Here is a 27,745-nt window from a genome sequence, read left to right on the forward strand (position 1 = left end):
CATTGAGTTACTTAAGAGGGGTTTATACCACGTGACATTCTTGTGATCTGCCAAAGTTTAACTACTCTCTCCTCAGCGTTTTGGAGATCCCACCACTTTTCAGGATGAATGAAGCAATCTCAAATGTCCATCTGATTTACCGTCCTTTTCTATCCCACTTGCAAGAATTTGAGATCCGTTTTTACGTCTTTATTTTCAATTCTATAGGAACCGACAAGACGAGACTTTTTGTATAATATATTTATGTGAAAATTCATAAAAAAATTAATGTTTGCGCTGAAAGTTATATGATACATATATTAATTCTCCAATAGAAAATTAATTTATTTTTGTTTGTTTTCATTCCAAAAAAATTAATAAATAAGGGCTTTCCGCAATGACAAACTCTTTAAAGTGAATAATATTGAAATATATAAATCGATAGTCTCTATAGCGTAAAATAAAGCGCAACAATTTTTGAACTGAACGCCTAAACGGTATAGACCCCTATTAATTCAAAATATTCGATCCGGCATGAAGTTTAGAATGAGTGCAAGAAAGTAATAAACTTTTCAGCATTCTTTTTTTTTACTTTTATCGTTAACACGTTGAAATATTTGCATTCATTATTGCCGAAGCGTATTTTTGGAAACAACTAACAACAAATCAATCTTATACAATTCTCAAGAATAGTAGTTTCATTATTAAGGATGCATAAAAGTTTGCAAGCTTTTTCAAATGTACTGGATCTGTCTGATACATCCAGGCCGCGCCAATAAAAATTCAATGTGTATGAAAATTAAGCTTTATTTTATGAACGTGAACAGTTTATAGCATAAACTTTATTACAATGAAATCCGTCGAATGTTTACACAATTATATTCGACATTTATACATACAATAAATATGTTTATAATTCTCAATGAGATTTAAATAGGTACATCTCCATAATTTCATAAACGATTGTCTTATAATAAATAACTTAAAATCTAGAAATAAACTTTGAGAAACAAATTTTCTGAACACACTTTTAGGTTTCTTCAGTGGAATATATCGTGCATTTTGGTTCAAGCTTCTTCACCTTTTGTGGCATCTAATCTCTTGAGCTGTAGAAATAAAAATCATTGATCAATCACATTTAGTAAACAGATCTTTATGGCGCCCACACACACTCAGTTCAAATAATTGTATAGTTTTATGCTCAGGCCAACTGCATCACTGAGCGTGTGTGGGCCGCTTAAGAAACAAAATTAAAAGCTTTATGTAAATCAAACCAAACAAAAATTAGTATACCCGATACTCTAAACTGAGAATGTTTTGTAAGGCCGTAGCTAGAAAACATTTCGAGGGGGGTACGTTGACTTATAAGCTCCAGAAAAATATTGCGAATTTTGCGATCAATAAAAATAATGATAATAAAATAAAAAAAGTTGAGACTATTTTCGGTGAAATTAGAATCCTGTAGTTCTGAAAAAATTTCGGGGGTCCCCCATGGGCTGATTTTTCGACAGAATATCAACTCCGTTGATCGCGTGAGAAGAATCAGAAAAAATTTAAGATTGATATCGAAAAAAAAATTTCTTCCCAATATATCCATAACCACAAAACCGACGGAGTTAAGATTTCAAATGAAGATAAAAAATTAGAATTTAAAGCTTCGGTCAAAATTTCAAGCTATTTAGGTACATAATCAGAACCGTAAAAAAATTCAAGAAGAATAATGGAAAAGAAATAACCAAATTTCCGTGGCAATAATAGATTGGCTTGAGATTTTTCGTCTATATATAGGACAACAATTTCAAACTATGCCAAAATAGATGTTCTGTGATCTCCAATAGCACAAAAATCGCATGAATAGACGAGCGCTCAAAAGCTCCTGACTTCACGTCAGTATTTTTCATTTCATTTCTCGTGTTATATTTTTTTTCTTGTCTAAAATTTTACTATGCATTGGAATGAATAACTTCTTTGATATTCAGAAATAGGTAGAAAATTACACTCACAGTATCATTTTTTCCTGGAAGCTTGATGGAAAATGTTCATTGAATTATTTCTCCATTGATTCAATAAAATAAAGCATTTAATTGTGGTGCCGTTGCCTTACCTCTTTCTCATCCGCTACAACAGTTGTATATCTTTCAATGATTCTCACTGGTCCTAATGATGGAGCAGCAAAAGCATGTTTGTATATGAGAGCAGCTGCAACACCTCCTAGAATTGGTCCAATCCAGTAGACCTGAAACACAATAATAGAAACATAAATTATCATGCCAAAGGATCCTCGGCCTTAGTTACTGAAAAAAAAATAGTATTAGATCAGCTTCATGCGCACACTCGTAAATTCGAAAGAGTTGAAATTCCTGTGGAATTACTTATGACCCAACCCAAATACTCCTAATACCAAACTCCAACAAATTGTTCAGAACGCTTTAAAAAGAATTTTGCGGGCAGATATATTGAATTCGAAAATTGTGTTTCTTTCAAGTCAAGAAGAGATCATAAAGATTTCCTCTTTTACTAGTTCAGATTTCACCAAACAAGTGATTCAACAAGAAGTAATATATCGAAAAAATGATGAATGTGCAACTTTCCGTAAGAATAATTCAATTTTCTTTATTATTTCTAATAATAAACTTTTGGAATCAATAAGAAGACCAATTTCTACCTGAAATTGTATCATCATAAATTAAAAACGGTTTATGTACAGAATGACCTGGGCAATCACCCCCTTTAATATTGCTGAATCTTTTTTAAACACCCTGTATATATTCAAGAACAAAGTAATTTCTTGAAAACTTAACGGCATAAAATCGAAAGTTGGTATAATCCGTGATATAAAAGGGAATACTTCACCTTAGTACAATGTTTATAGATCTTTAGTGAAGACTCAACTCAAGATTATATAGATCTCGAAATGAAGCAAATAAAACGAATTCAATGGAAACAAAACTTTTCCAGATATTTTGGGTTGTTTGTGAGAATCTCGGGTAAAGGGTTCATCTTATGACGCAATATATTTCAAATTATGTCATCGGCATTATCGAATAGGTGACAGAGCTTCCTATTTAATTACAACATTGACCTTTTCTTAGCATTTATAGCAATCAATAATAACACCTGAATGATTTCAATCACTCTGAAAATGTTGAAGGTATAATCCTAAATTTGTTTTTCTTCGAAATTCAATTACTAGGTAGATATTGAATTATATGAGTAATAATGAGGGAACGCAAGTACGCTTGCCTGGCAAGATATCTCAGTATTCCTCAATGGAAAGTTGTGATAATTCAAATTTTGCTTCGTTATTTCCAAACGTATACCGCTTGAAAATAAATTTTCACATTTTACGTTTTGGAATATTATGCAGAATGTAAAAATCGTATAAAGAAAATCCGTCAGTCTGCCATACATAGCTTTTCTTGGCCTACTGACATTAAAATCAGTAAATCAGTCTGTTGCTATATCACATTCATTCTCCTAGCTTGATACCCGAAGCAAGAAAACAAACAAAAAAAAAATCTGGAAAAAATACTACGTACATTGATAAATATTTCACACCAAAAAGTCCTAGCTTCCAAAGTATCCCAGTGTTTCAATAGAATTATCTGAATACAAACAATGAAACACACAGGGATACTTCATGTGTTGCGTCAATCAAGACCAGATTTTGATTGCTGACCATGAGTAGTATAAAACGACCAGACGTTTTTCATTTTGTAAGCTTCTTTCTCAATTATGGGATATTCATCTTAGCAGTGAAATGCTGTCATGAAACGTTGCCAATCTGGGTTCAACCAAGAATAAAAGAAGACCCAGTATAGATCCTTGTGGAACACCAATAGTAACACCGCAAACGTCTTACTTTTCTCTAGTTCTACATTCAATAAGGTAAATTCAAATTCACAAATGTTGCCTATAACTTTCTTAATGACCAATATCAACTCACCCAGTGGCATTCCCAGTCGCCGGTGATGAGAGCAGCGCCGAAACTACGAGCAGGGTTCATGCTAGACCCTGTGTAGTCCACGACAGCCAAGTGTCCTAGAGTTACTGCCATACCTATGGCCAAGGCTGCTATCGGCTTAGCCTCTGGCCTGTTTGGGTCGCAGACTCCACAGACAGTGAGGACCAAAACGAAGCCAAGCAAGATTTCGACAGCCACTGCTTGCGGTTCGGTGACTTCATTGGTGAGCACCGTTTTTCCAAGGCCGCCTTGGAAGTTTTCTGGGGTTACAGCCTGGAATTGAGAGGATTTATGATTATTATTTTATTTAAAAAAAAAATAAAATCTTGATTGTAGAATAATTAAACTACATAGAAGCTACAACCATTTTTTTTTAAATGCGTGAATTTGATAATCGATATCAAGTTGAAGAATAGATTGACTCAATTTGACAGACATTAAGTTGATTGTCTATCACACAGCAGTTGTTCTCCATTTGAAAGTAGGTGAAAATTATAATTTCGATGGGAAATTTTGGGATGTATGTTCAGAATTAAATATATACCTCTATAAAATATAAAAAAAAAAAATAATATAATAATAAAAATATAGCTACACATTGTGTGATTTTGTTCAAAAAAGTAAATGTGGTTATAGGAGTCCATTGTAATTAAATAATTGATGATTAATGCTTCACTCAATAAGTCTATTAATTATTCATAGAAATTAATAATATCGAACATTAATAACCCTGCATTAATAAAGTAGATGAATATATTGATTATTCTTACCTTGAGAATGGAGGAACCTGCAAGAGCTCCTAAACATTGAACAATGATGTACAATATTGCTTTGATTACTTGGATATTTCCTGTTGCTAACATGCCAGCAGTGACTGCAGGGTTTATGTGAGCTCCACTAACATGTCCTAATGTCTGAAAATAAATGGTGTGAATAGCCTTCGACTTTAACATTCATTGGACTTGAGAATATAAGATTATCTGATTTTAAGTGGGGCATATCAAAGTGTAAACACTCATGTATGAAAAAGGTTTTAAAACAACTCGCAAAAAACTATAATATATAATTTTGGTTCAATTACAAATGTAATTGTAGCCGCGTCCATTATTGGTTATAACTTTATCTAACCTAAAGGAAACTCATATTTTACCTGGACTACAATGAATATCGTTAGACCAAATGTGAGTCCTATCAATACAAAGTTTGGCGTGGTAGTTTTCAAGCTGACACATGATGCACAACCGAAGAAATTTAGCAATAGTGTTCCTAGAAATTCTGCGAGTAGTGCTTTCCAAATTCCACCTTTCTTCTGGGTCAGTTCGTTGATGCCTAGGGATTCTTTGAATTTACCCATTGTGAAGATTTATCTGGAAAAATAAATAAAATTATAGAAATGTGATAGTTCTGGTATACAGATACAATTATATTTTAGGAAAAAGGTCATTTTATTCTGTAGATCACAATATAAGATTAAGGAAAGATGAAGACATAATGTATTATTTCGATAAAAAATTATTCATGTATGGTTAATAGAGAATTTATACGAATCTACTCCATGGCTTTATTTAAGTAATGCATCTACTGCAATCAATGATTTTGTTCTAAATAATTACCGACTCATTCGCCATTTTGCAATTACGTAGATATAATTGATATTTTAGCTGAGTATAATAGGTAATTTTGCAATAAATCTCATGTAAAGAATCACGGTTTGTTTTCTCTTCGAAAAAAATATTTCTATTCTTATTCTGAATGATGTATATATTCATTTAAATTGCAAGAAAAAGAATATGAGTAATATTTCTGCCAAATATACCCTTTCCAATTGTAATTCAGAAAGAAGAAATTGGATTTCAGAAGATGAAAAATATTAATTCAGAATTGGGAGTTGTTATTCAGAATAGGGATTTGAAATACAGAAAAAGAACTTTGATTTTCTGAACTGAAATTGAAAAAGGTATAGTTGTATCAATATTTGTCCTAAGATTGGAAAAAAAAACGTTATAAAGGGTGTCCCAGAATTAGTGGTCTTTAATTCACCATCGTATTCTTCAATAGAAAATATTGGGGAAAATTCAAAATATGTTTTCGAAATTTGGTATGATTCTATCATTCAATTTCAGATCAGGTGCGTTCCACACTGGGGGCGTCAAGGATTAATTTCACACTATTTTTCAATATTCTTCAATTTCCAGTATTCAAATGAATTTTTCTCGAAAATGGACTGATCGAACAAAGCGAAAAGTATTTTTTTTAGTTTTCGAAAACCTAAAATCAAAATTCAAAATTTAAAAACACTGAGGTAAAAAAATAAACTTGAGGAAAAAGCCCTTGAAACCTTTAGTTTTAGAAGCACTCCACTGAAATTCTCATATGAGACATACCAAATTATATGATTTTTGTAAAATGAGCTCCGGAGAAAACAAATGAAACTCAAAGGGTTGTACTTTTGAAGAGCAGTGTTGCTCCGTTAAGGAACATTTTTTGAAAGAGATTATTTTTGATTCTAGAATATGTTGATGAATTATTCACCACTAATTCTGGGGCACCCTATATTTGAATATCTGAACTATTGAAACGCTATAGGTACACATAATGAAGCTGTCATTACCAATGTCTTCAGATGATTCTTTCTGAACTTGATTTCGTGATGATTACAACTCGAAAATCCAAAGCATTTGACGAAAATATAGACAAAACTTTGCATGCGTTGGTCTAATGATCGAATCTTCCGCTTGCCTTGTTTTGGTTTCAAAGGGAGGTGAATCAATGTCATGATATACTTTGAACACGCACAGACATCAAATCACGGCATCTCTTGCTCATTTCATTCAAAAATTCTCAGCATCAAAACGTAGATTTCACTCGAAGAATATTCCGATGATTTCCGTTATATAAATTTATGAAAATGTCATATTTGAATTTAACTGATTATTTTCACTTGGTTGTGAGTAGTGTATAATATTCAATATTCTCCTGAAAAAAATATGCGAAAAATTGCAGCGCAGCTGAGAAATGCAGAACCTTATAAAATCAATTTATATGGTGACTATAGTTACAGATTAGGGCTAATTGGCCCTATGCAACAAGTAGTGTTAATTAAGTCAACATTTTTTGACGTTTGCAGAAGAATATTATCCAAAAAGCCCGTTAAGCTAGGTCAATACATCAGAAATAGACGATAGTTCTGCCCTACTTATCATAACCTTCTCTGGAATAACTAAGAAAAAAATAAGTTTAGTTTTCGATTTTCAATGCCTAAGTTAACGATCAAAAGATCTCAACTCTACGTCAATAGGTACTTTTCCTGTTCATATCGAAAATAATCAATTATTCATCATTTTCTACTACTAACCAAATCAATTTGAAGATCTTGATAACTTCCACGATAAACAATCAGTTCATACGACTCAATAAACGTGATACAAATCATATTATCCACTTAGTTCAACTCAACCATTCTCTCTTATTATCTGCCACTAGACTTGTAAACAACAATTTGAAATTTTCAAGTGAACCTATGTACCCTACGCGCTAAACAAATAATGCACAATACAATGCAAATGTATTCCATTAATCTACTGCAATTCCAGCTACTCTATTTGGAATGGCAATTTTCGTAGAAAGAAGAACATTCATCGTCCTTGAAATGTTGCGCGACCCGAATACCTTAACATAGGAAAGTACTACTTTTATCGTAGATTGTTGATTCGAAAAAAATACATTGCAAATTTTACACATTTGGTTTATTATTTCCTTCTGAAGGGTTTTCTAGGAAGTAAGAGCTTTAATTTTGATCTTAAAAAAAACATTATGGGTGTTTGTTTAAGTGTAAAGACGAAGGTATGATGAAAAACGATATCAGACAATAATTGGCCACCACAATTGTGGTTGCAGCATTTTTTCATAAAATTTTCAGTGGCAAATTCTCACATTTGCTGCTGTATCACGAATTCCATCTTGAATCGGTTGTGAATCATTGGTACTTGGACTTTGTCTTTGACGAGGCCCCAAAGAAAAAAGTCTGAAAGTCTTAAATCACAAGATCTCGGTGGCCAATTGTGATCACATCTTTGAGAAAGAACACGGGTAGGAGACTTTTCTTGCAAAAATGAACGTCGTCCACATCAATGTGTTCCAATCCCAGTCATAAAAATAATTTGTGGAAAGCCTTATTTCCAGAATCGACGAGAAAACGATTCTCAGTTGTTCTTGAGAGGACGGTTTCGATTCTTCGCATCACTAACTTGTCCCGACAGCTCGAATTTTTTCACCAGTTTCACTATTGTTGGCCGAGAAAGTACTCCACGATGGCCTAAAAAAGCTCTAGTTACTGACTGTTAAATATCTTCATTTTTGTAATGAATTTTAACAATTTCAATGCGTGTATCGCTCCATTTTTAATGAAGGCGTAATTATTACTTGCCAAATGTCAAAAGGTGACAGCTATTTAGATAATTATATGCATTGGTTTATATGAGAATGAACAAAAAATTGTCTTCAATATGTTCAGTCCTTCAAGTAGTTGCATGAAATGCTCAAACTGTCATTATGGTTTGAAGTGGTTGGAGTGAGCTTTGTGGTAAATGTAGAAAAATGGTATCAAAAACGTACTTAAATGTTTAAACGTAACTAACAGATGGTGAATATTCTATAAGATAAAATTTCTAGAACATTCAAACGTTGTATTACAATGAATCTCATGCTAATAAATAAGATTATTGCACGACTTTATTATTAAATCCCATAATAACTTCTGCTAGTGCAGACATCCAATTCCTTTTACTTCAAATTGAGATCAAAAAGAATATATCAAAGTCAATAACACATAAATATTTATCACGTGTAAAACTGAACCGCATCTTGTTTAATAATTTATATGTGCAATAAAACTCCTTTTAAGGTATCGCTAAGGAAGAAATGTCAGAATTATAACTATCCACAAATGATTTATACGGTTTAAGATTTTTTCAACTATTATTGATTATCGATAGGTGAAAACTTGTTCGTCTGGATACATTTTTTGCAGTATAGAAGAGATTTGTGTTACAGTTATTAATGAATGAAATTATTAATTCCAAAACTATTGTAAATAAAACAAGATCAGGTTTATTCCATTTATTATGATATACATGGAAGCTTTGTGATTACTTTTTGGATGAAAGAAATTTAGGTCTCCAATTTCAAAATTTCCACTTGCAAATTGCAAAATGCATTTCAGGCCACTCTGAACAATTTTAATGTTGTGTCTGTCTGTCGGTGTGTTCGCAAATTCTTTAATTTGAGCCTCGACTTGAGCGTGCGAAAACATGAAATTAATGGAATCCAGATTTCTCGCAACCTTTGGTTTGATTTTGATCCAAAATTTCACAGTCTACTGCAGTTGAGTTTATTAATTTGCATAATCCGACAAGGTGTTCCGTAAATATGGCCTCACGAAACTTTTTTCCTGTTAATTTCGAAAGAATCAATTTGTTCGAAATGAAATTTAGATACATTCACAAAAGGTAGAAGTAGGAATTATTATTATGCCAAATTCAAGAAAAATATGAAGAAAATTACCCGGAATTGAGATTTACAATACCTACTTAACACAAAAACTGACATAAGAAACGTCAGAAAATAAAACACAGTGTTGCCATTATAACCATTTTTATAATCATATCATTTCTATTGGAAAAACATTCATATGAGATGTGACTCTTCACTTCTTCTAATTTTTTATTTTTCGATTTCCAATTACATTCCGAATTCATAAAAATAAACCCGTGATATTCATTACGAGACGTCCATACGAAATGAGACAGGAGGAAATAATACGTAATAAGGTTGTGAAAAGTTTGCAATGTTCTTTCGTTGAATGTACCTCAATCCATTTAGCTGGTGTTTTTCCACTGAAGATATAGCGTTGTCATGATCGGTTGGTAGGCATATCATCGTACAATTTACTCCCCTGTTATTAGGTGAAATGGAAAACGTGATAAGATGACCGCCACGCTTAAAGCAAGTCATTATCTACCTATAATTTTGGCTGTTTTTATGCAGTCCGTTTTTACCTTTTTTCTCGACCAGGGCATTGCTCAGGTTATTCACCCAGAAAAGAAATATTCCAACATGCGGTCATTTTATGATTATTCTTTAAAATGCATGAGATTTATTTATGGTTTCTTTCGATCGAATGACTAATATTATACACTTATAAATTTTTCCAAATTTCTATTCTTTTTTGCAGACTGTCAATATTTGAATGAATTCTTCAGAAACTTCAATAGCCATACCTAATTGAAGTTTTCTGGTGTTATACCATAAGAGATCAGATTAAGCTGGATATTTTTTACGGTTGTATAAAAATAAGGGTGAAAATATCATCATAAAAAATATCTTGCTAGATCTGAGCTCGCATGGTATCCAGTAAGACAATTTCACTAATTTAAAACTCAATTCAATTGAACTCTATTCAACAAACTAAAAGAACAATAACATACAAATGGTTCAGTAGATATTTGCTCCTTTACTGATGCAGATTTTGTTGATGATATTGACATGAATGTTGCTGTAGCTAGTTTATTATGCGAAGCTTTATTTCAGAGATGTGAATGATGCTCAAGTTGTAAATAAGGTTCTATAGACTTGTAAAAGGAATTTCCAGTTATTTTAATTAATTCTTGTTCATTAATAACTGCTCTAGCTAAAATTGATACGATGCTTAAGCGATGAGAATGATAAGAAATTTTTTTTATTCTTTGTATCCAGTCAAATTTTTTCAGCTGCTATTTTCATCCACTTAAGAATTTTGTTGACTCCTATGGGAACATTGTTGTATCAATCTTTTGGTACCTACGTGATAATATTTCATAAAACACTGTTACTGGACGTATGCTAGGGTTTTCTGTTTTCAATTAGACATATTCTATTGCAGCACAGAAAAGACTATATCAAATTCAATGCGACCAGTTAAATTAATATTTTTGATTGTTCTTCTTCAAAATAGTCTACTTAACCATTGGAAGCCTCACTTTCTCGACAAGCTGATTCATATGCAGCAATTTTCTTTTTGAAAGACCTATAAGACTATTGTTATCCCATATTAATGACCTTTCAGCATTTATTTAAGTTAATATTATCGAACTATTTTCTAAATTAACTTCTAACTTCGGTTAGAATTACGTGTATCACGAGATTTCTTAAATGCCAAATCAGTGAAAGGGTTGAAAGTAACATTAAATTTTTGGAAATATATAGGTACTTTCCACCTTTTCTCTGTGTTCCAAACTGTGTTAATGACGTATTCTTTATAATCTTCTCCATTCTGTTTTTCCCTATAAAAGCTCCAATCCATCAGTATTCCTTCTGGAATATTATTTGCGTATCAATTCTGTTTTTGACATATTCAATTAACAAACTGTTGAGAAAATAGAGACGCCCAACGCTTGATTAACGAACAACGCTAGCGTTGCTGCGGTAACGTAATTTATCCGATTTTTTTATCGATTTGCATTTCTGTTCCTTCCTATTCAGCCGATAGTAAACAACGATTTTTGTACTCACAAATTGAAATTATTTTACGTGAGTGGAATTGTCGCATATAATTTCATTGTGCAATGATTTATATCGACCTTATCTAATCATTTTAGCCTTTTCGGATATGCATTTTCTGAATGAAATTATTATAAGTGTAGATACTCTAATTTAGATTTTTCAAATTATAGACAACAATATACTGCAAGCATTTTCGTTATATACATAGTCGAATCAATAAAAAAAAGGTACAATATTCCCATGAAGGAAATTTTATTTTTTTTCAATCATAAGGGAAATTTTTACGGAAATTTTTTGACAATAGTAATTTACGTAACAAGTCCGGAAAATAGGGTTACGTTAGGGGACGAATCGACAAAATTCTGTGAGTCCAAAAAAACCATTTTCCGGCGTGTTGCGTACAATATTTTTTCGGCAACCGTGTAGAATAACACTATCGCTGCTGCTTTCCATATTTTATTGCGATTGCGATCAAAAAACATGCAAATTTTTGACAACTAATTTCATATGAACTGTCAGCCGTTATCTGGGTTGCATTTTTTGTATTATAATTTCTATAAATAAAGGCCTTTATTATTATTATTATTATCTCCTAAGTTATTTTTCACAGACCCCTCAAATAAAAATGTTTCTCGAACATCGAGTTCTGATCTAAATCATAGTGAGGTTTAAGGGCGTAGCTCCGAGCGTAGCTCACGTCCAGGAGTAGTTGCAGTCTCGGGAATATTATCCATTTTTTCCAGAAAATTTCAGATTTTTATCTATAATTTCTGAAATAATGTATTAATCCCCCAACTGCAAGCAATTTCGTGATATACATAGTCGAATCAATCAATGAAAAAGGTACAATATTTCCATGAAGGAACTTTTATTTTTTCTCAATTGCCTAAGGGAAATTTTTCCGAAAATTTTTTGACAAAAAATTCTTCAGGTGAGATCGAAATTTGGCTCATCAAAGATCGAGAGTTCTGGCACCACTCACTGATTCTGCGTGGACCTCACAGTTTTGAGAGAATTTAAACTCGAAATTTGGGAAAAAACAGAAAAAATTGAATTTCCATACAAAAATCGTTATAACTCCCAAATTATTTGTCGCAGACCCCTTAAATAAAAACGTTTTTCGAACATCGAATTCTGATCTAAATCATAGTGAGGTTTCAAGGGCGTAGCTCACGTCCAGGAGTAGTTGCAGTCTCGGGAATATTATCCATTTTTTCCCGAAAATTTCAGATTTTTACCTATAATTTCTGAAATAATGTACTTATCGCCCAAGCAACTGCGTACAAAAAAGGAATATTTTTTTATGTCTACCGACGAATGATGAAGAAGTCATTATATCTGCATTAAGAATAAAGGTATATTCTGGGTTGTCAGGAATTAATTCCATAAGAAAATAAAAATTTTATTTTTTGTAAAATTTCGAACAATTATTCTCAGGATATGAACTTGCAATTCACCCAAAAACGCAAATCGTTTCCAATCTGTATGCATATTCCATATATCCTGTGAGACGTGATAAGTGGCAGTACAAATATTTACACGGAAAAATTGAATATGCAAACATGATGAAGGAAATGAACAGGTGATTTCTAAGGCTGTAATAATATGTGATAATGAGAGGGAAAATGAACATTATCGTTGGTGGTCACTAAGGTGTTAATTGTTATATAAAGGTTTTTTCAATCAGAGACGATTAGACCAAACTCAATCAGAAATAGATGACTAGTTTGAATTTTATCGAATAATTTCTAGTTTATGAAATGCCTAATTCCCAAGATCGAGAAGGAATCTACTACCCTGGTTTTCGTAAACACTACGCGGCCTATAACAGTAACATTCTGAGTTATTCTTGAGCTACGCACATGGTTTAGATTCTTCACAGCACTAATTTGTCCCAACAGCTCAATTTTTTTCGCCAGTTTAACTATGGTCAGCCGAGAAGGTGCTTCACGCGACGATCCAAAAGTGCTTTAGATTTTGATCTCAATTAGTTTCACTCAGTAGAAAATATCTCGATCTATATAATAGATTATTTTTTCTTCATTCGCCTAGAATTAACCAAACCACATCTGAATATTGTATCGCAATTGATTCCTTTGTCGTATTGATTACTAGCCTCAGTTTGTGGTAAAAAAATATTGAATAGTCTCCTGATGAAATGGATATTGAATTATAAGTCGATATCGAAAGTGATTGATTTTTAAATTTTAATTGTAGTTGCGGTCGATTTTAGTTTTTACAGGCATTATTCTTTTATCACATCGAACTTAAACTATTAAAGCCAAGCCGTTTGACTTCAAATATTTTGGTATATCTACATATAACAAAAGATAGATAATTACATCCTTGATCTACGAAACAAACTATCATTAGTATCGTTTCACCCAAATGGCTGTAATTTTCCAATTGTGGACCGAGAATAGTACCAAGCGATTAAATTGAACTCACTGGCAATAATTCCTAATAAATTGGAGTCTGTCTTTACGTCTAGACGTTAAGACTGAAAAAAAGAAAGAATTCTTCACTTGAACATTTCTGGATGAGTTTGCGGTCTAAATCCGCCCAATGAATAAGAAGTTATAAAAGTTTATGGAGTCAACTCTATGAAGGTTCAATATAAATATCAAGAAACTGACAACTGACACATTTTTCTAAAGAATTCGACTTCATTCGTCAAAGGTAAGATACATTATATTTCAACGTAAAATTTTCGTTTGTATAGATAGTACTTCATTCGTTCTGCCAGTCCACTTGGAGAACACAGATGTAAGTTTTGACCTATTCTATATACTTCCAGCTATTACGTCTTCCTCTTCCATATTTTTCAATGTCAGTTCAAGAATCTATTCATCGGTTTTTTGTGAGAATAACTCCTCCGGGACATTGAACTCAGCAGTTGGAGTTATAAAAGAAATAGTCCTCAGGCTAGGTGTAGATATAATCGTTATGTCTTCCTAGTATGAAACAATGATTTGTTTCCCTTTCCGAGGTCAACTTACTTGGAATTTCTTTGTTTCTGTTTCGACCCAGTAATTTCAAATTATCCTCATTTGGAGCGTCGTCTGTTAAATATGGAAAATTGTGTGCTTTATTATTTCTGGAGTTAATTCATCTACTATTGTTAACGGTGACGTCCACTACATATCTTTAAATGAACATCAAGGAGAAATTCTAACATTCAGATATCTTTTCTTTCCTTGATCTCCTGAAGGTTTGTCTTTCAGAGATCGTTTCAAATCAGAATTTTGTAGTTAATTTTGTGATGTGGGCATAACAATTATCGTCATACAAATATGCTAGTTGGACAAAAAAGAAAATATAAACTTTTATCTCCTTAGATTCCAATATCTTATAGGTATGTATTGTAAAAAATATTATTTGAAATTATTGTCGCAGATACCTCAAAACCTCACATTCAGGCTAGGTCATCATCACCATCACTCAAGTTCTTCAATGGTGTTGAATACAGATTTAAACTATTTATTTCTTAACTTACTTTCAAATTCGACAGTACTACTTTTCTTTCAAGTCTTCTATCGACTGAAAACAGGAAACTCAAACTGGTAAATTGAGTTGAGTAAAGAATCGGCTGGAGCCATATCAGGGAAATACGCCGTTCGTTGAATTTTGATGAGTGTTGTCGAGAAATTCATTCCCTGGATAACCTTGTTTGATAGAGATCTGGTCTTTTCGGCGAATTTGCTCTTTCAAACGCCGCATAATAGTCAGATAATATTCTTCATTTATTTATTCACATTCTAGCAAAAATTCAGAGGACACAATATGGCGACAAAAAAAACTTTCAATGGATGTAGCATGCTTCGCTCCTGAAAATTCAGCTCTTCATAGTAGGTACGTTATTTTGGGTGCAGAAACAATATAACTGTTTTCGAAGAGGTATTACTTGATAAAGACTCGCATCAAACGCAACAAGAATTGGCAGGATCATTGGGAGTGACGCAACAAGCCATTTCAAAAAGTCATGGGAATGATTTAGAAACAAAGAAATGGGTGCCGTACGAGTTGAAGAGAAGAGATGTTGAACGGCGTTTGCTTGTGAACAGCTGCTTGCAAGACAAAGACGGAAGGGACTTCTGCATTGCATTGTGACTGGACACGAAAAATGGGTTCATTTCGATAATCCCATGCTCAGAAAAACATGGGGATATACCGGCCATGATTCCACGTCACGGCCATATCGAATATTCACTGTTCCAAATTCATGCTCAGTATTTGGTGCGACCAACTCGGCGTAGTGTATTAGGAGTTATTGTAACCGACTGAAACAATCACTTGCGATTGTTATTAAACGCAATTAATGCGTTTGAGCCGAGCATTGAAAGACAAAGAGCCGCAATACAACGAGATACATGACAAAATGATTTTACAGCATGACAATGCTCGACCCCATGTTGCGAAAGTGGTCAAGACATACTTGGAAACGTTGAAATGGAAAGTCCTACCCCACCCAACGTATTACCCAGACGTTGCTCCCTCGGACTATCACTTGTTTCGATCAATGACACACGGCCTGGCGGACCAGCACTTCCGATGTTATGAAGAAGTGAAAAATTGGATCGATTCGTGGATCACTTCAAAAGATGACCAGTTTTTTCAACGCAGCGGGATTCGTACGCTACCCGAAAGATGGGAGAAAGTAGTGGCCAGCCATAGACAATACTTTGAATCATAAATGTATAACCATTTTTTTACAATAAAGCCTCAAATAGAGCACGAATAATTGAGGTCCTAGAACCTCTGCACATGAACAAGGTCCTATTGAGCTGAAATTCTCTTGTAAACATTAAGGACCCAATCAAATTTTCCATGAAATATTATGGGAATCTGGAAAAACAGAAATTCTTATTGAACCATCTGAGGTCCAAAAAGAATACCCTTACCAAATTCCATCAAAATTTGATGGAAATTGTAGAAGTTAAGCCTTTTCATCAAGTTACATGAATTTGTTACTTTTTCCTTGATGCATAAATGTCATTAACCAATGACACTATCCCTCTACAGAGTGAATGGTGTAGATGTCGAAAATTCAGAAGGTGATTCATTGATCTTAATTTCAATCAAAAAACTATTTCCAAATTTTTGAGTTTTTGAAATATCTTTAGAAAACAAATCATATATAAAAATTCACAATTGTGATCCATATATCCATGTAAATTATTTTCAATTTCTTTTAAAGGAAATTATTTGAAATATGTCGAAAATAAACAATAGCATTTATTCAAGATAACGATTTTATTGGAGTACATAGATGTCAAGCATGTAAACTGAGTGATGTATTTGCTGTAACGTTTACGTGAAATGTCTAGAAATATTGAATTATTGTACTTGTTATATAATGCTTAAAAGCTCAATTTCTGTTACGAAGAAATATCCATTACAGTTTCAGTAACAATTCTTAGGATCTATTTTCCTCTATAAATATTATAGCCACTGAATCTAATCTACATCTATGGAGTAGTTCATTAGATAGAGCAAAAAACTCTAGCATCTGAAGAACAAACGTTCTTCAGTCAATCTCTTCGTCCCACACAAAAATATATACAAGATAAGATCAATCATACTGACATTTGAATCGATCAAATTTATTCTCTATCCGTACTCGGTTTCAGTTCACAACGTGATAAATGCATGTTGTTTTTGATCAGAGAACTCGATTAACCTAAATCTTCACGTACAACATATGTTGGCTCCGCATAAATTGACTCATGGTTACCCATACAAATGTACTTACCACCTGACAATTTGCAATGCATTCATGAAGTTATGGTAGAAAACATTGGCCAAAAAAGAACCAAACCGGTCTGTGTGCAATTGTTGAATAGCAAAATACTGAAGTCCCGCAGGTCTCTTTTAAACTGTATGACATAACGAATCGAAAAAATAGCCTTATAAAAAACACCACGATGTTTGAGTCAACGACCTTCAACTGAATTGCAATGAAAAAAATTACTGGAATTGATAATTTAAAAGATTCGATGGAAAGGATATATAAGTATATCCTTTCCAGTGAAATGACAAATACTTCACCTTCTGTTGACAATTTCTTAATTTTCCAATTCATTTCAAGTGTGCTCTGCGATTTGTAAAATGGATGAAAATATCGAACGAAGAATCATTCTCTAATTTTGATTTGCAAATAAAATTTCGTATTTCAAAAAGCTGTGGGAGTTTCACAATCCCTATAACTATAAATAATCACTTTAAAGTGCCCGATAGAAATACTCGAAAGAGAATTCAACAAAGTATCATAGTAAGAATGCTTCTAAAAAAATTATAAAAATATCTAAGAAGGAGGTTTTCCAGCACTCGTTCATTGGAAATGGAATTCTATGATTATGAAGATGACATCTTTAAAAGTGACAGCAGCCCAGATAGAGGGCTATTTAAAATTTTTTTCCTACAACTGCTATGAAAAGTAGCGTATTCTGCATAGTTTACTCAATTGCAAAACTATGTATTGCGCATACTGTGGGAAATATTATTCCCCACGGCACTTTGCCCACACCTCCCTTGGTAGACCAATGAAATTGGGTTTTTGAGTCGTTTCTATGGAAACGCAATAAATTAGCACATACTGTCAACGAAGGCCATTTTGATTTGAATCAAGTCCATTTATTGAATTATGAAATTTGTGCAGTTGTAGGAAAAGTATAGTGTGCAACATGTGGAGAAAGTCCTTTTCTCGCTCGTGTGTTTGCGGCACTCGCCTTTCAGGCTCGTGCCACAAACTTCCACATTCGCGAGAAAAGTTGGACTTTCCTCACTTGTTGCACAATGTACTATTATTTTGCTTCAACTCCATTTCACATTTGTCAAATTTGTTAACACTTGTAGGGGAAAATATTTGGTCACTGAGGAACATTGAAATAAATTAAGGGAACAACAATCTATAGACCTACAGTAGAAACATCCTGATTAGTAATTTGAATAATCTTTCTCTGAAAAATGACATGCTCCCAAACAATCCCAACCAAATTAATTCTCATAGTCTACATTGACAAAGAGCCTTATGTGTGCTATCACACCCAGAACAACCCTACCTTCCCCATATAAATCCTGTGGCGCAACAACCTAATTCCCTATTTATTGTTCAGAGGACGCTCCCAAATACGATTATCTTGAGAATTAACCCGATATCTTGGAATCAGTTCTTGATTTATTTGAGGATACACGCCATATGAGGAATAGAAAAAGAAATTATTATTCAGCATAAACGATCCGAATTAACCTGATTAAAGGTTTTTCATTCAATTCGCCATCGATTTAGGGATGTCCGACGCCACTCCTCTTATAATTCTGGAGAACACCTGTCTTTCAATTTGATAAAACTGGCCACGCAACAATTTATGGGTATATTCGGATAATGAAAACCTTGTGATTCGGCCTACTCAATCCTGAAACTATTCATAATTCATCCTTTCTCACAGGACATCAAAATTTTCGATTATTAGGTGCAAATGCGTCCACTTGAATTTTCAATATAAATCTCTAATAATTTATAATTAATAGAATACAGTATTGTGTGAAACCTTCACTGTATAAATATTTAATTTATAAGTATTCATTTGACTAGACAAACAATTTCAAAAGACAATAGATCATTAGAGTGACCAAAAGAAAAAACAATAAAATTGTATCAATAAATACATCGCTACTGACCTCAATTTATTTAATCGTTTTATTAGCTTTTTCATTGAATTCAATAGTTTTTGATAACGTTTTTCATTTTGTTTGATATTGTACCTCTAGCTGAATAAATATTTTTGAAATTTTATCGTTTTGCTTTGTTGGGAGAGATGAATTCTTGAAACAAAAGATTCATTCGACTTATACGAAATACCAAGTTTTTTCATTGAAAATCAGATTACCTAGTGAATTCTTTATTTTTCCAATATATCATTCACATATTTTTCTCAGAAAATTAGTCTGAAATCTGAAAAAACCTTCAAATTTTCTCAAAGAGAACTTTTTTCCGATCTCAATAACTGAGATTTTTGCTTGAAAAATTCCAATTTTTCAGCTTCTTTCAAGAAACATACCAATGCTTCCCTTTCATTAATTAATAATTCAATTCAACATAAAGGGTGCCTTGACTTCGATATCAAAGTCTGCCATGACAAAACCTCATAAGTGAAATAAATAATATTGTTCCAAAGAGCTTATTTCCCGTGATTTTCGATAGAGTCTAGGCCGCCTGGACTGCCATACGGACATTTTGCTGAGGCGCCAAATTAAAACAAGACATATCTTTTAACACAAAATATTTTATCAGTGAAAATACCATCCTTTGTATCAAATTAAAAAATTGTCAAGCGCCAAATTCATTGAAATCAAATAGACGCTCTCAACTAGTTATGAAAATACAAATTTGGTACTAAAACGCGTAAGAACTGTGTCGTCTTTTCAATATAGAGCTCAATACTTTTAAATAACTCTGGGCCATTTTTGATGAAATCGACAAAACATATGAGGAATTGGACAAGGTGATTTCAAAAATACGATTCCATATGAAATTGAAAAAATGCCTGAGAGAAATAACAGACACATAACAACAAAGAAAATAAAGAAGAAATTTGAAAAAAACGAATATTCAGTTCAAGTATATAACTCATTCAATCTAAAAACTGAGAAATACGTAGTAATAAATAGTTGTTCTACAGAGCCCTCATCAGGTGCCAAAAACAATTCCTTTTATAAAAACAAAAGACATTAATTTAATACTCCAATAAAATATGATGAATGGGTAGATATTATTACCTATAATGAATTACCTCTGTATTGAGCCAGATAAATTAGACAAAACAGGGCGTCGAAACTTCATTTTTCCTGGGCGCCAAAAGATCTTGGTCGGCTCTGCTGATTGTAATTGATATAGTCTTTACCCCTTATGAATTTAAACGCATGTAGTTTGTGGCTACAAAAAATTCTCTGTATGGAAGCGTGAGAAATTACAAAATTAACAGAAGCCGATCTAATAGTCATACGTGCATAAGCTTGAAAATATCATACTTTCAACAAAGTAACTGGAGACGATATTTGAACATTCATGTTTCTGAGGTATCAATAAGCTAAAATTCCAAATAATAATTGCCAAAATCGGCCAACGAGTTCAAGAGAAAATGAAATACAAACGTTGAGATTTTAACTCTTCCCCTAATTTTACCGGTGCGTTAGGTATAGTTTTTATCGAAAGCAACTTCAAACTTATAATTATGCGGTATAACTTTCCAGTTGTTACATTCACAGTGAAAAGATTTTCCGGAAGAAGAATAATATCATGCCACAATCACAAATGAAACTTACGCACCATAAAAACTGAGTGTACCGAAAATGCGTTTCCGTTCTTTTTCCACAAAACCGTGAACTTAACGCGAATTAACTTTCAATGAAACCGGACATAGGTCTCCCTCACTTTTCAACCGAAGAGAGCAACATGCTTGAAAAAACGTTTGATTACAAAATGATTGTCCGAGTCAGAAAAGGAAGTTCCAATTCAGGTTAGGTGCTATTAATGGTTTAATCGGCAAGTAGTGGATATTTGTTGGAAAGTAGACAATTGATGTAGAATGTTGCATAGACCTACTCTCAATTTCAGGATCATTACTATTTCAATTCGATGACCAACGAACAACAATTTCTGTAGTGGTTCATTTTCAAGGATATTCCTTCAAGAATTCAAGATGAGATGAAGTTTCTTGCTTGCAGATTTTTGCTTAAAATTCAGTCAGGCCACCGGCATACCGCATATTCTGCCGGGGCGCCAAATTGTAGAGGCGCAAAGTTAGTTGATAAAACAAGACATACCCTTTTTGACACAAACAAATTCTCTCTGTTGTTAAATAAAAGAATTGAAAAACTCTAATTTTATTGATATCGAAAAGGCGAGTTAAGCAAAGCAGGGCGGCAAAATTTGATTTTACCAGGGCGCCAAAAGTCTGGCGGCGGCAATGAATTCAGTCTTCCGAACGTTAATCTATCGAGCTTCCTGGTTATTGACATGCCATGAAACAGAGAATTACGTGATACTTTTGATAAAATGTTTTTTATTACTTTTTCGAAAAAATTTTCTCAAGGAAACAACAAACATATGAAAATAATAAATACATTCTTGGACCTTTTTCTTTTAGATGTATGATGTCATTACAAATAAAGAGTTTTCCAATAATATCTCAATAGACAGGGGCACCGCCAGACATTTTTGCACCCCGGCAAAATAAAATTTTGCCGCCCTGCTTTGCCTAATTTATACGATTTTTTTTTCAAAGTAAGCCTCTTATTTCTCTCTAGCATCTTTTCAATTCCTTATGAAATCGTATTTTTCAATTCAAAATCACCTCGTCAAATTTGTCTAACGACGTTTTGTCGATTCCATCAAAGAACGTCCTGCATTAATTAAAAGTACGACGCTCTATTCATAAAACTATAGTAAAGAGGCAGCGTGGTTCTTAAAGATGCAAAAAGTCTTGTTTTTTAATTGACTTTACGCCCCTACGATTTGGCGCCCCGGCAAAATGTCCGGTATGCCGCTCCTGGCGGCGCCCTGTCAAGAGAAATCACAAGATCTCGCTAGCCCATTATAACCTCTTCGAGAAATATCACGGCCAGCAACTGTTCCACTTATATCAATCAGCACTAACAACTGCGATATTTTAAATATAATACCCTGTATATTGATACTATTTACGGTTTGCCGTAGCCCCTTGATTACTTCTTGTATCATCTTCCTCATCCCTATCCCTAATAGCGGTTTCGAGTTTAAATTGATTGATTTACCTCATTGTTTTGTTTTTGCTTCTTTTTTGTAGTTTTTACCTTTCAAGTAATTACTGTCTAGATGGTGTTTATAAAGAATTAATAAATAAATCCCAAATTTCCAGAGTATTACCTATTTATATATAACTAAATACGTCCCTAATTTTTAGGGTTGTTCGAACTCTGATTTTTAGTGAGACATTATTAAACGATAGAAAATACGTTTTTCTGAATGGAATGACCCGTGGAATTATTTGCATTTCATAAAATACTTTGAAAGACACGAAATATCCTTTTAAACGATATAACATGTTCCAAAACCTAAATTGCAAGATTTTTACATTAAAAGCAAGTTTTCTTGCCAATGGCAATACACACTTTTGTATTAGGTATCCATGAAATGCTATACCTAGAACATCTAAATTATGATAATCTGACAACCGACATCGATTCTTTGAATTTATTAACGTAGATTTGATTGAAACACGATTCAAATGGAAAGTTATAATTATACAAAAAAAAATTTCGACAGAATTGGAGAATTGAGGACTTTTTATTAGTGATAAACTAATCAATATATACGAACAAGGAATTATAAACAAATTCTTCTGGCTTAATGTTCTCCTAATTAAAGAATGAGAAATATACAATTTCATCATAAACATCGAGCATGTAGTGAACATTGGAATATTGGTATCAACTCATCTAGTTGAACAGCAAAACGAGCAAAAACAGAAATTACATGTTGCATTCTGCGCATATCCCATTAAAAAAGTTATGGACAACTCATGACATATAATTTGAAGTAGTGAATTCGACTATCCGTTGACTGGAAAAACCAACAATTTAATCTTTGGGTGGAATATTTCGATAATTTTCTTCTAAGAAAATCATTATATGAGCTAGACACCTACTGAGGTAATAATTTATACAAAAACCGCATTATTTAGAATCTAGACGTAACTCTAGTCATCTCTAATTATTTTCCATTATTCGTACAAGTTACACTAGTTTAATCAATTATAATTATAATAGTGTGACTCACCCTTTCTGTGAGCTAACAAAAACATACCCCTTGGGATAAATGAGATTTTATCGAAGGTGAGATTAATTAAATGAAAGTTTGCAGTGGCGCGCATCGCAATTGTTATAAATGGTAGGCATTATGAGGAATTATCATAAGATCTATTCGTGGAAGATGTTTATATTCTTGGCATAATTTGAATATTAAATATTTTCTTGGATCATTTTGGTCTTTGCTTGACGGAAAGTAATCTTGATAAAAGGTGAAATGAATTTATTTCAACGCAACAATTGTTTCGTCGACTACATGTTGAATTCTACAGCTCAGTATGATCATCCATTTCTTTGAATACAGAAATAGAAAGAAGAAGATGAAATTTTGGAAATTCCAGAGGTTCATCCAAAAATGTTATGTAATAGCGATTCTTTCAGGTCTGTCTGATAGATGAATATGAATTGAATATCGAATTAAAAAATTTTTTCATTCAGAATTTCGTAAGTTCAGAACTATCTCAAAAAAAATTGTTATATCAAATGTTCTTGTAAATAAGAATATGGGTGGTGAAGTACAGAAAAAGAATTGTTTTTGAATTGATCTCCCAATTTTGCCTTTTGCAACTTGGATTCTTGATCTAGAAGAGAAAAAAAATGATAGCGAATTAAGAATATTTCAATGAGTTGATATTTTTTCAATATAGGAAGTATTTACTAAATTATTATGTAGAATATGCTGGGTATTGGTTAACTATTTTCGATCATAAAATTTTTTAGAATATTGAGGAATATCTTTCGGTTCTCTAAAACAATAAGAGCAGGAAATCTGGTACGAAAATCCTACATTACCACGAATATTGAGTCGATTAACTGAATAATGTCGTCTAAATTATTTTCAAATTTGCATAAATGAGCACTAATTTTGATATAAACAATTTCTAAACGTTGTTGAAGTGTGTATCGTTTAATGATCAAATGGCATGACCTACAAATAACATAAAACATGTCAAAAATAATACACAGTGTTGTCATTATAATCAATTTAAATTTTATCATTTCTATTGGAAAACATTTTATATTTACATATAAACCAACTTAGTCAGATTTAGTGAAGTTTCATTTCGAAACTATAGGAGACCAAACATTATTTGTACGTTGCTAGCAATTTCATTCTTATAATACAAATAATAACGTCACTATGTAGTTCCTAATTCTGATAGTTTCGATGTTTTAAACTTTCGAAAACTTATTCAAGTGATGTAAAAAATTTGTGATAAGCTTCAATGAAATGTTAATTCTAAATCAACTCCAATGAAAGAAGACTTTAAAAAATTGGAAAAATTCGTTCAGCTCAATCTGATTAATTGGAAAAACCAGAATATCATCTAATTATTAATGGTCACGAAGAATTGCTAATACCCAGAACTCCTTTAAAAAAAATTACAATATACAATAAAAAATGTCGCCGGAATTCTTCCTAGAAATCAAGGTAAGCCAAATTATTCAACAATTAGCTACCTACTCCGTTTTTCCACAAGAGATTTACCTTGAAGTAATTTTATTACACCTAAAACATTCGTTACGCTTCTCTTGGAATTCAAAAGGTGTATCATAATTTCAGCACTGTGTTAATCTCAATTAAAAATATGATGTTATAGTATTCCTAATATGGAATAGAAAGAAACTGGTGATTCTTTTCATCAGATCTAATAAGAAGAATTACATCTATCACATAATGTTGAAATATGGTGATAAATTTAGAATACCGCAAAGCCACTGATATTAGTGATCGAATTTCGACCTAAAAGATGTAGCAACTGAGAAGACGCACATATACGCATAAAAATCGAAGAGTTTTTCATAAAGAAATACTTATAAGTATCGATTTATTCGAGGAAAATTCAGAATACAGATAGTTTATCTAATCCAGTGCAACTCGAGACAATTTGAGGAAAATACTATTTTAACATATTATCGACGGAAAAAACAATTAAAATGATAAATTCGCAAAAGGAATAAAAATAATGAATTGCAATAGAAAAGCAATGTGAATTTGATCAATTATTATTTGAGGAATTATTATTATTGTTGGCTATCAGACCACCATCAGATTTTTCACATTCAAATGCTGGTATACCTAAGGAAAATTCAAAATCTATGTGTGGGGTATTATAACCTAAGAAAAATATATACATGAAATTTAGTGAACAAAATTGAACCTCTTAGTCCTTCTGAGACAATCAACGCTTTAATTCTTATTCCTCGAAAATGTCTTTAATATTACGTAAAAATTATTTTCTCATTTTTTTTGTCATCAAAAAATTTCTAGAAAGGTTTATTGAAAAAAGCTACCACTTGAATTCATCATCAGGAACCATTATGGTAGCGGGAGATCCAGTAACAACAAAATGTTAAACATAAAATAATATAATTCGATAAATAAACAGCAGAAAAAAAGAAAGAATTCCACTTTATCGTCCGATTGCCATATTTTGGTCCAAATAACTTGCCCTAATATATTTATGATATTATTTTATATAGTTTTTTATTATTTTTTCCAAAATATTTGTCATTTTTCATACATTCTGCTCAAATTTTCTATGTTCCTGGAGGCGTGATCAACATGAAATTTTGTGTAGAATTTGGCACAAAGCTTGAAATTGTTAATTTATATTCAATTTCATGCAATCTCAACACGATCAAATCTGTTGCCAGTGAACTATTTAATTTTTTCTGGTTCTGATCACGCGATCAACAAGAAATTTTTCCAAGAAGTTTCATACTGTTATTCTACATCTCTGTTCGGGGAGCGCTCAAAATTTGTAATCGATTCCGTGGATAGCGCCGGAGCTTGTTGATTCTATTCAGAATTTAAAAGGCTTAAAGGAATGACATCGAAATTCAAAAGGTACCTACCTATTATGCATGGTATCTCCAAATAAGTGCGAAAGTCTTTATTAAAATTGAAGAGAGTCTTTAATCTAAAGAAAAGCTGTTAGGCGTTTCCTTGAAAATTTACACGGTTTCAAAAATGAAAAAGAGAAATAATTTTTTTCTTAAAATTGCAAAAAATTCAAACAGTAGAAATTTGTGGACATATTTTTTTTTATTTTTTTGGAGTTTTAGAGGGGGAAAGATACAACTCCTAGTGCATTTTGTGCCAGAACTTTGCAACGAAACAACATTTCCCAATTCAAAAATATGTGTTGAAAATAACGATTCATTGCAAACAATTTGTAACTTTTCTGTTGTGATGTTCGTAAAAATAATAGTTTCCTGATAAAAAAAACAAATATAAAAATGATATCATTCTTGTGTAAATTTCTGTTGATGATTGACCATAATTTACTTATTTCACTTATCTCTGTTTTATTTTTCTCTAGAGTTGTACTCTGAAAAATTTTTGATTTAGAGTTTATAGTTTAATATATCTCAATTTTGTTATTCTGTTTATAGTAATGAAAATATTTTTTTCAATTTTTGGAGGCGTGTAACTCTTCAAGGAAATTCCTAAGAGCTAAAACTAAAAACTTTCGCACTTTGGATACATTTGGAAAATATTGTATAAAAAAGCATGGCAATACAAAACAAATTTAAAATTTTTAAACTTCGAGTCACTTCTTACAGTTGAATTTGCGATTAGAAATTCATAATTAAGGTATCGAAAGCAAGGGAATTAATATTTTTTTCGATTTTTTAAACTGAAGAGAAAAAATTAAGTTTTGGGTAGAATGGTAGCACTTCTTCATATCATGTCATTATTCTGAAAAAACAATTACATATATTGAAGGATTTTATTCCGAATTCGCATAAATTTCGCAAATCTCATTTTTCCAATTTTCATTTATTTTTCTCAAAAAAACTAGACTAGTCGAATCTTCTTTGAAATCATTCGAAAACCTTCAAGAAGTTCAAAAACGCACGTCCGCAATATAATTCAAAGCTCAATCTTCAAAGAATCGAAATTTATTCATAATCCTAATTTTTTCGATATTTGGACTAAAAATCTCACTCCAATCGAGAAATGTAAAGAAACAATTTATGAAAATCATCAAACTTACCCGTCTCACTTGATGGCCCAAGTTGATATCACGGCAAAACAATCGCGACTGATTTTTTTTCAAATCGTTATACCACTGAGCAGAGCGCCGGCACAATAGTGGATGGAGTTCCTTCTACACCTGTAAACCGGCAGTTTCGCAGTTGTTTACAAACTGGAGGGGGTTCAGCCGGCATCAAAACAAAGTCTGATAGATTAGATTATTACATATATCCATCTGGTAGCTTTCAAGAATCCAGATCGTATAACAACCAAGAGAATAGGTCAGATTTCTTGGAATAAAAATGACTTGTGGGTTTTACTAGAACGATTGTTACACTTGGACGCGCTCATCGAAGGTTCCGTCGTATGATTAAGTTTTCTCGGAATGTGGATTTTTTTTCCAATTTTTTTCGGGTCATCTTGATTAGTTT

General features: G+C 32.4%; 1 protein-coding gene across 2 annotated transcripts; it reads right to left on the reverse strand.

Moving 5' to 3' along the window:
- Nucleotides 1–768: 768 nt before the first annotated feature.
- Nucleotides 769–27,485, reverse strand: LOC123688750 (aquaporin AQPAn.G). 2 transcript variants are annotated; one of them, XM_045627399.1, is made up of 6 exons: nt 27,334–27,485; nt 5,094–5,310; nt 4,714–4,857; nt 3,926–4,216; nt 2,084–2,215; nt 769–1,085 (listed from the first exon to the last, which is right to left on the reverse strand). In XM_045627399.1, exons 2-6 carry the CDS (start codon nt 5,295–5,297, stop codon nt 1,047–1,049), a joined length of 810 nt encoding a protein of 269 aa, XP_045483355.1. In that variant the 5' UTR covers nt 5,298–5,310; nt 27,334–27,485; the 3' UTR covers nt 769–1,046. The 2 variants fall into 2 exon arrangements, with proteins under 2 accessions (XP_045483355.1, XP_045483356.1); XM_045627400.1 differs by lacking the exon at nt 27,334–27,485 and adding an exon at nt 7,299–7,433.
- Nucleotides 27,486–27,745: the final 260 nt, after the last annotated feature.

This window comes from Harmonia axyridis, chromosome 1 (genome assembly GCF_914767665.1).
Source record: "Harmonia axyridis chromosome 1, icHarAxyr1.1, whole genome shotgun sequence".
NCBI lineage: Eukaryota > Metazoa > Arthropoda > Insecta > Coleoptera > Coccinellidae > Harmonia > Harmonia axyridis.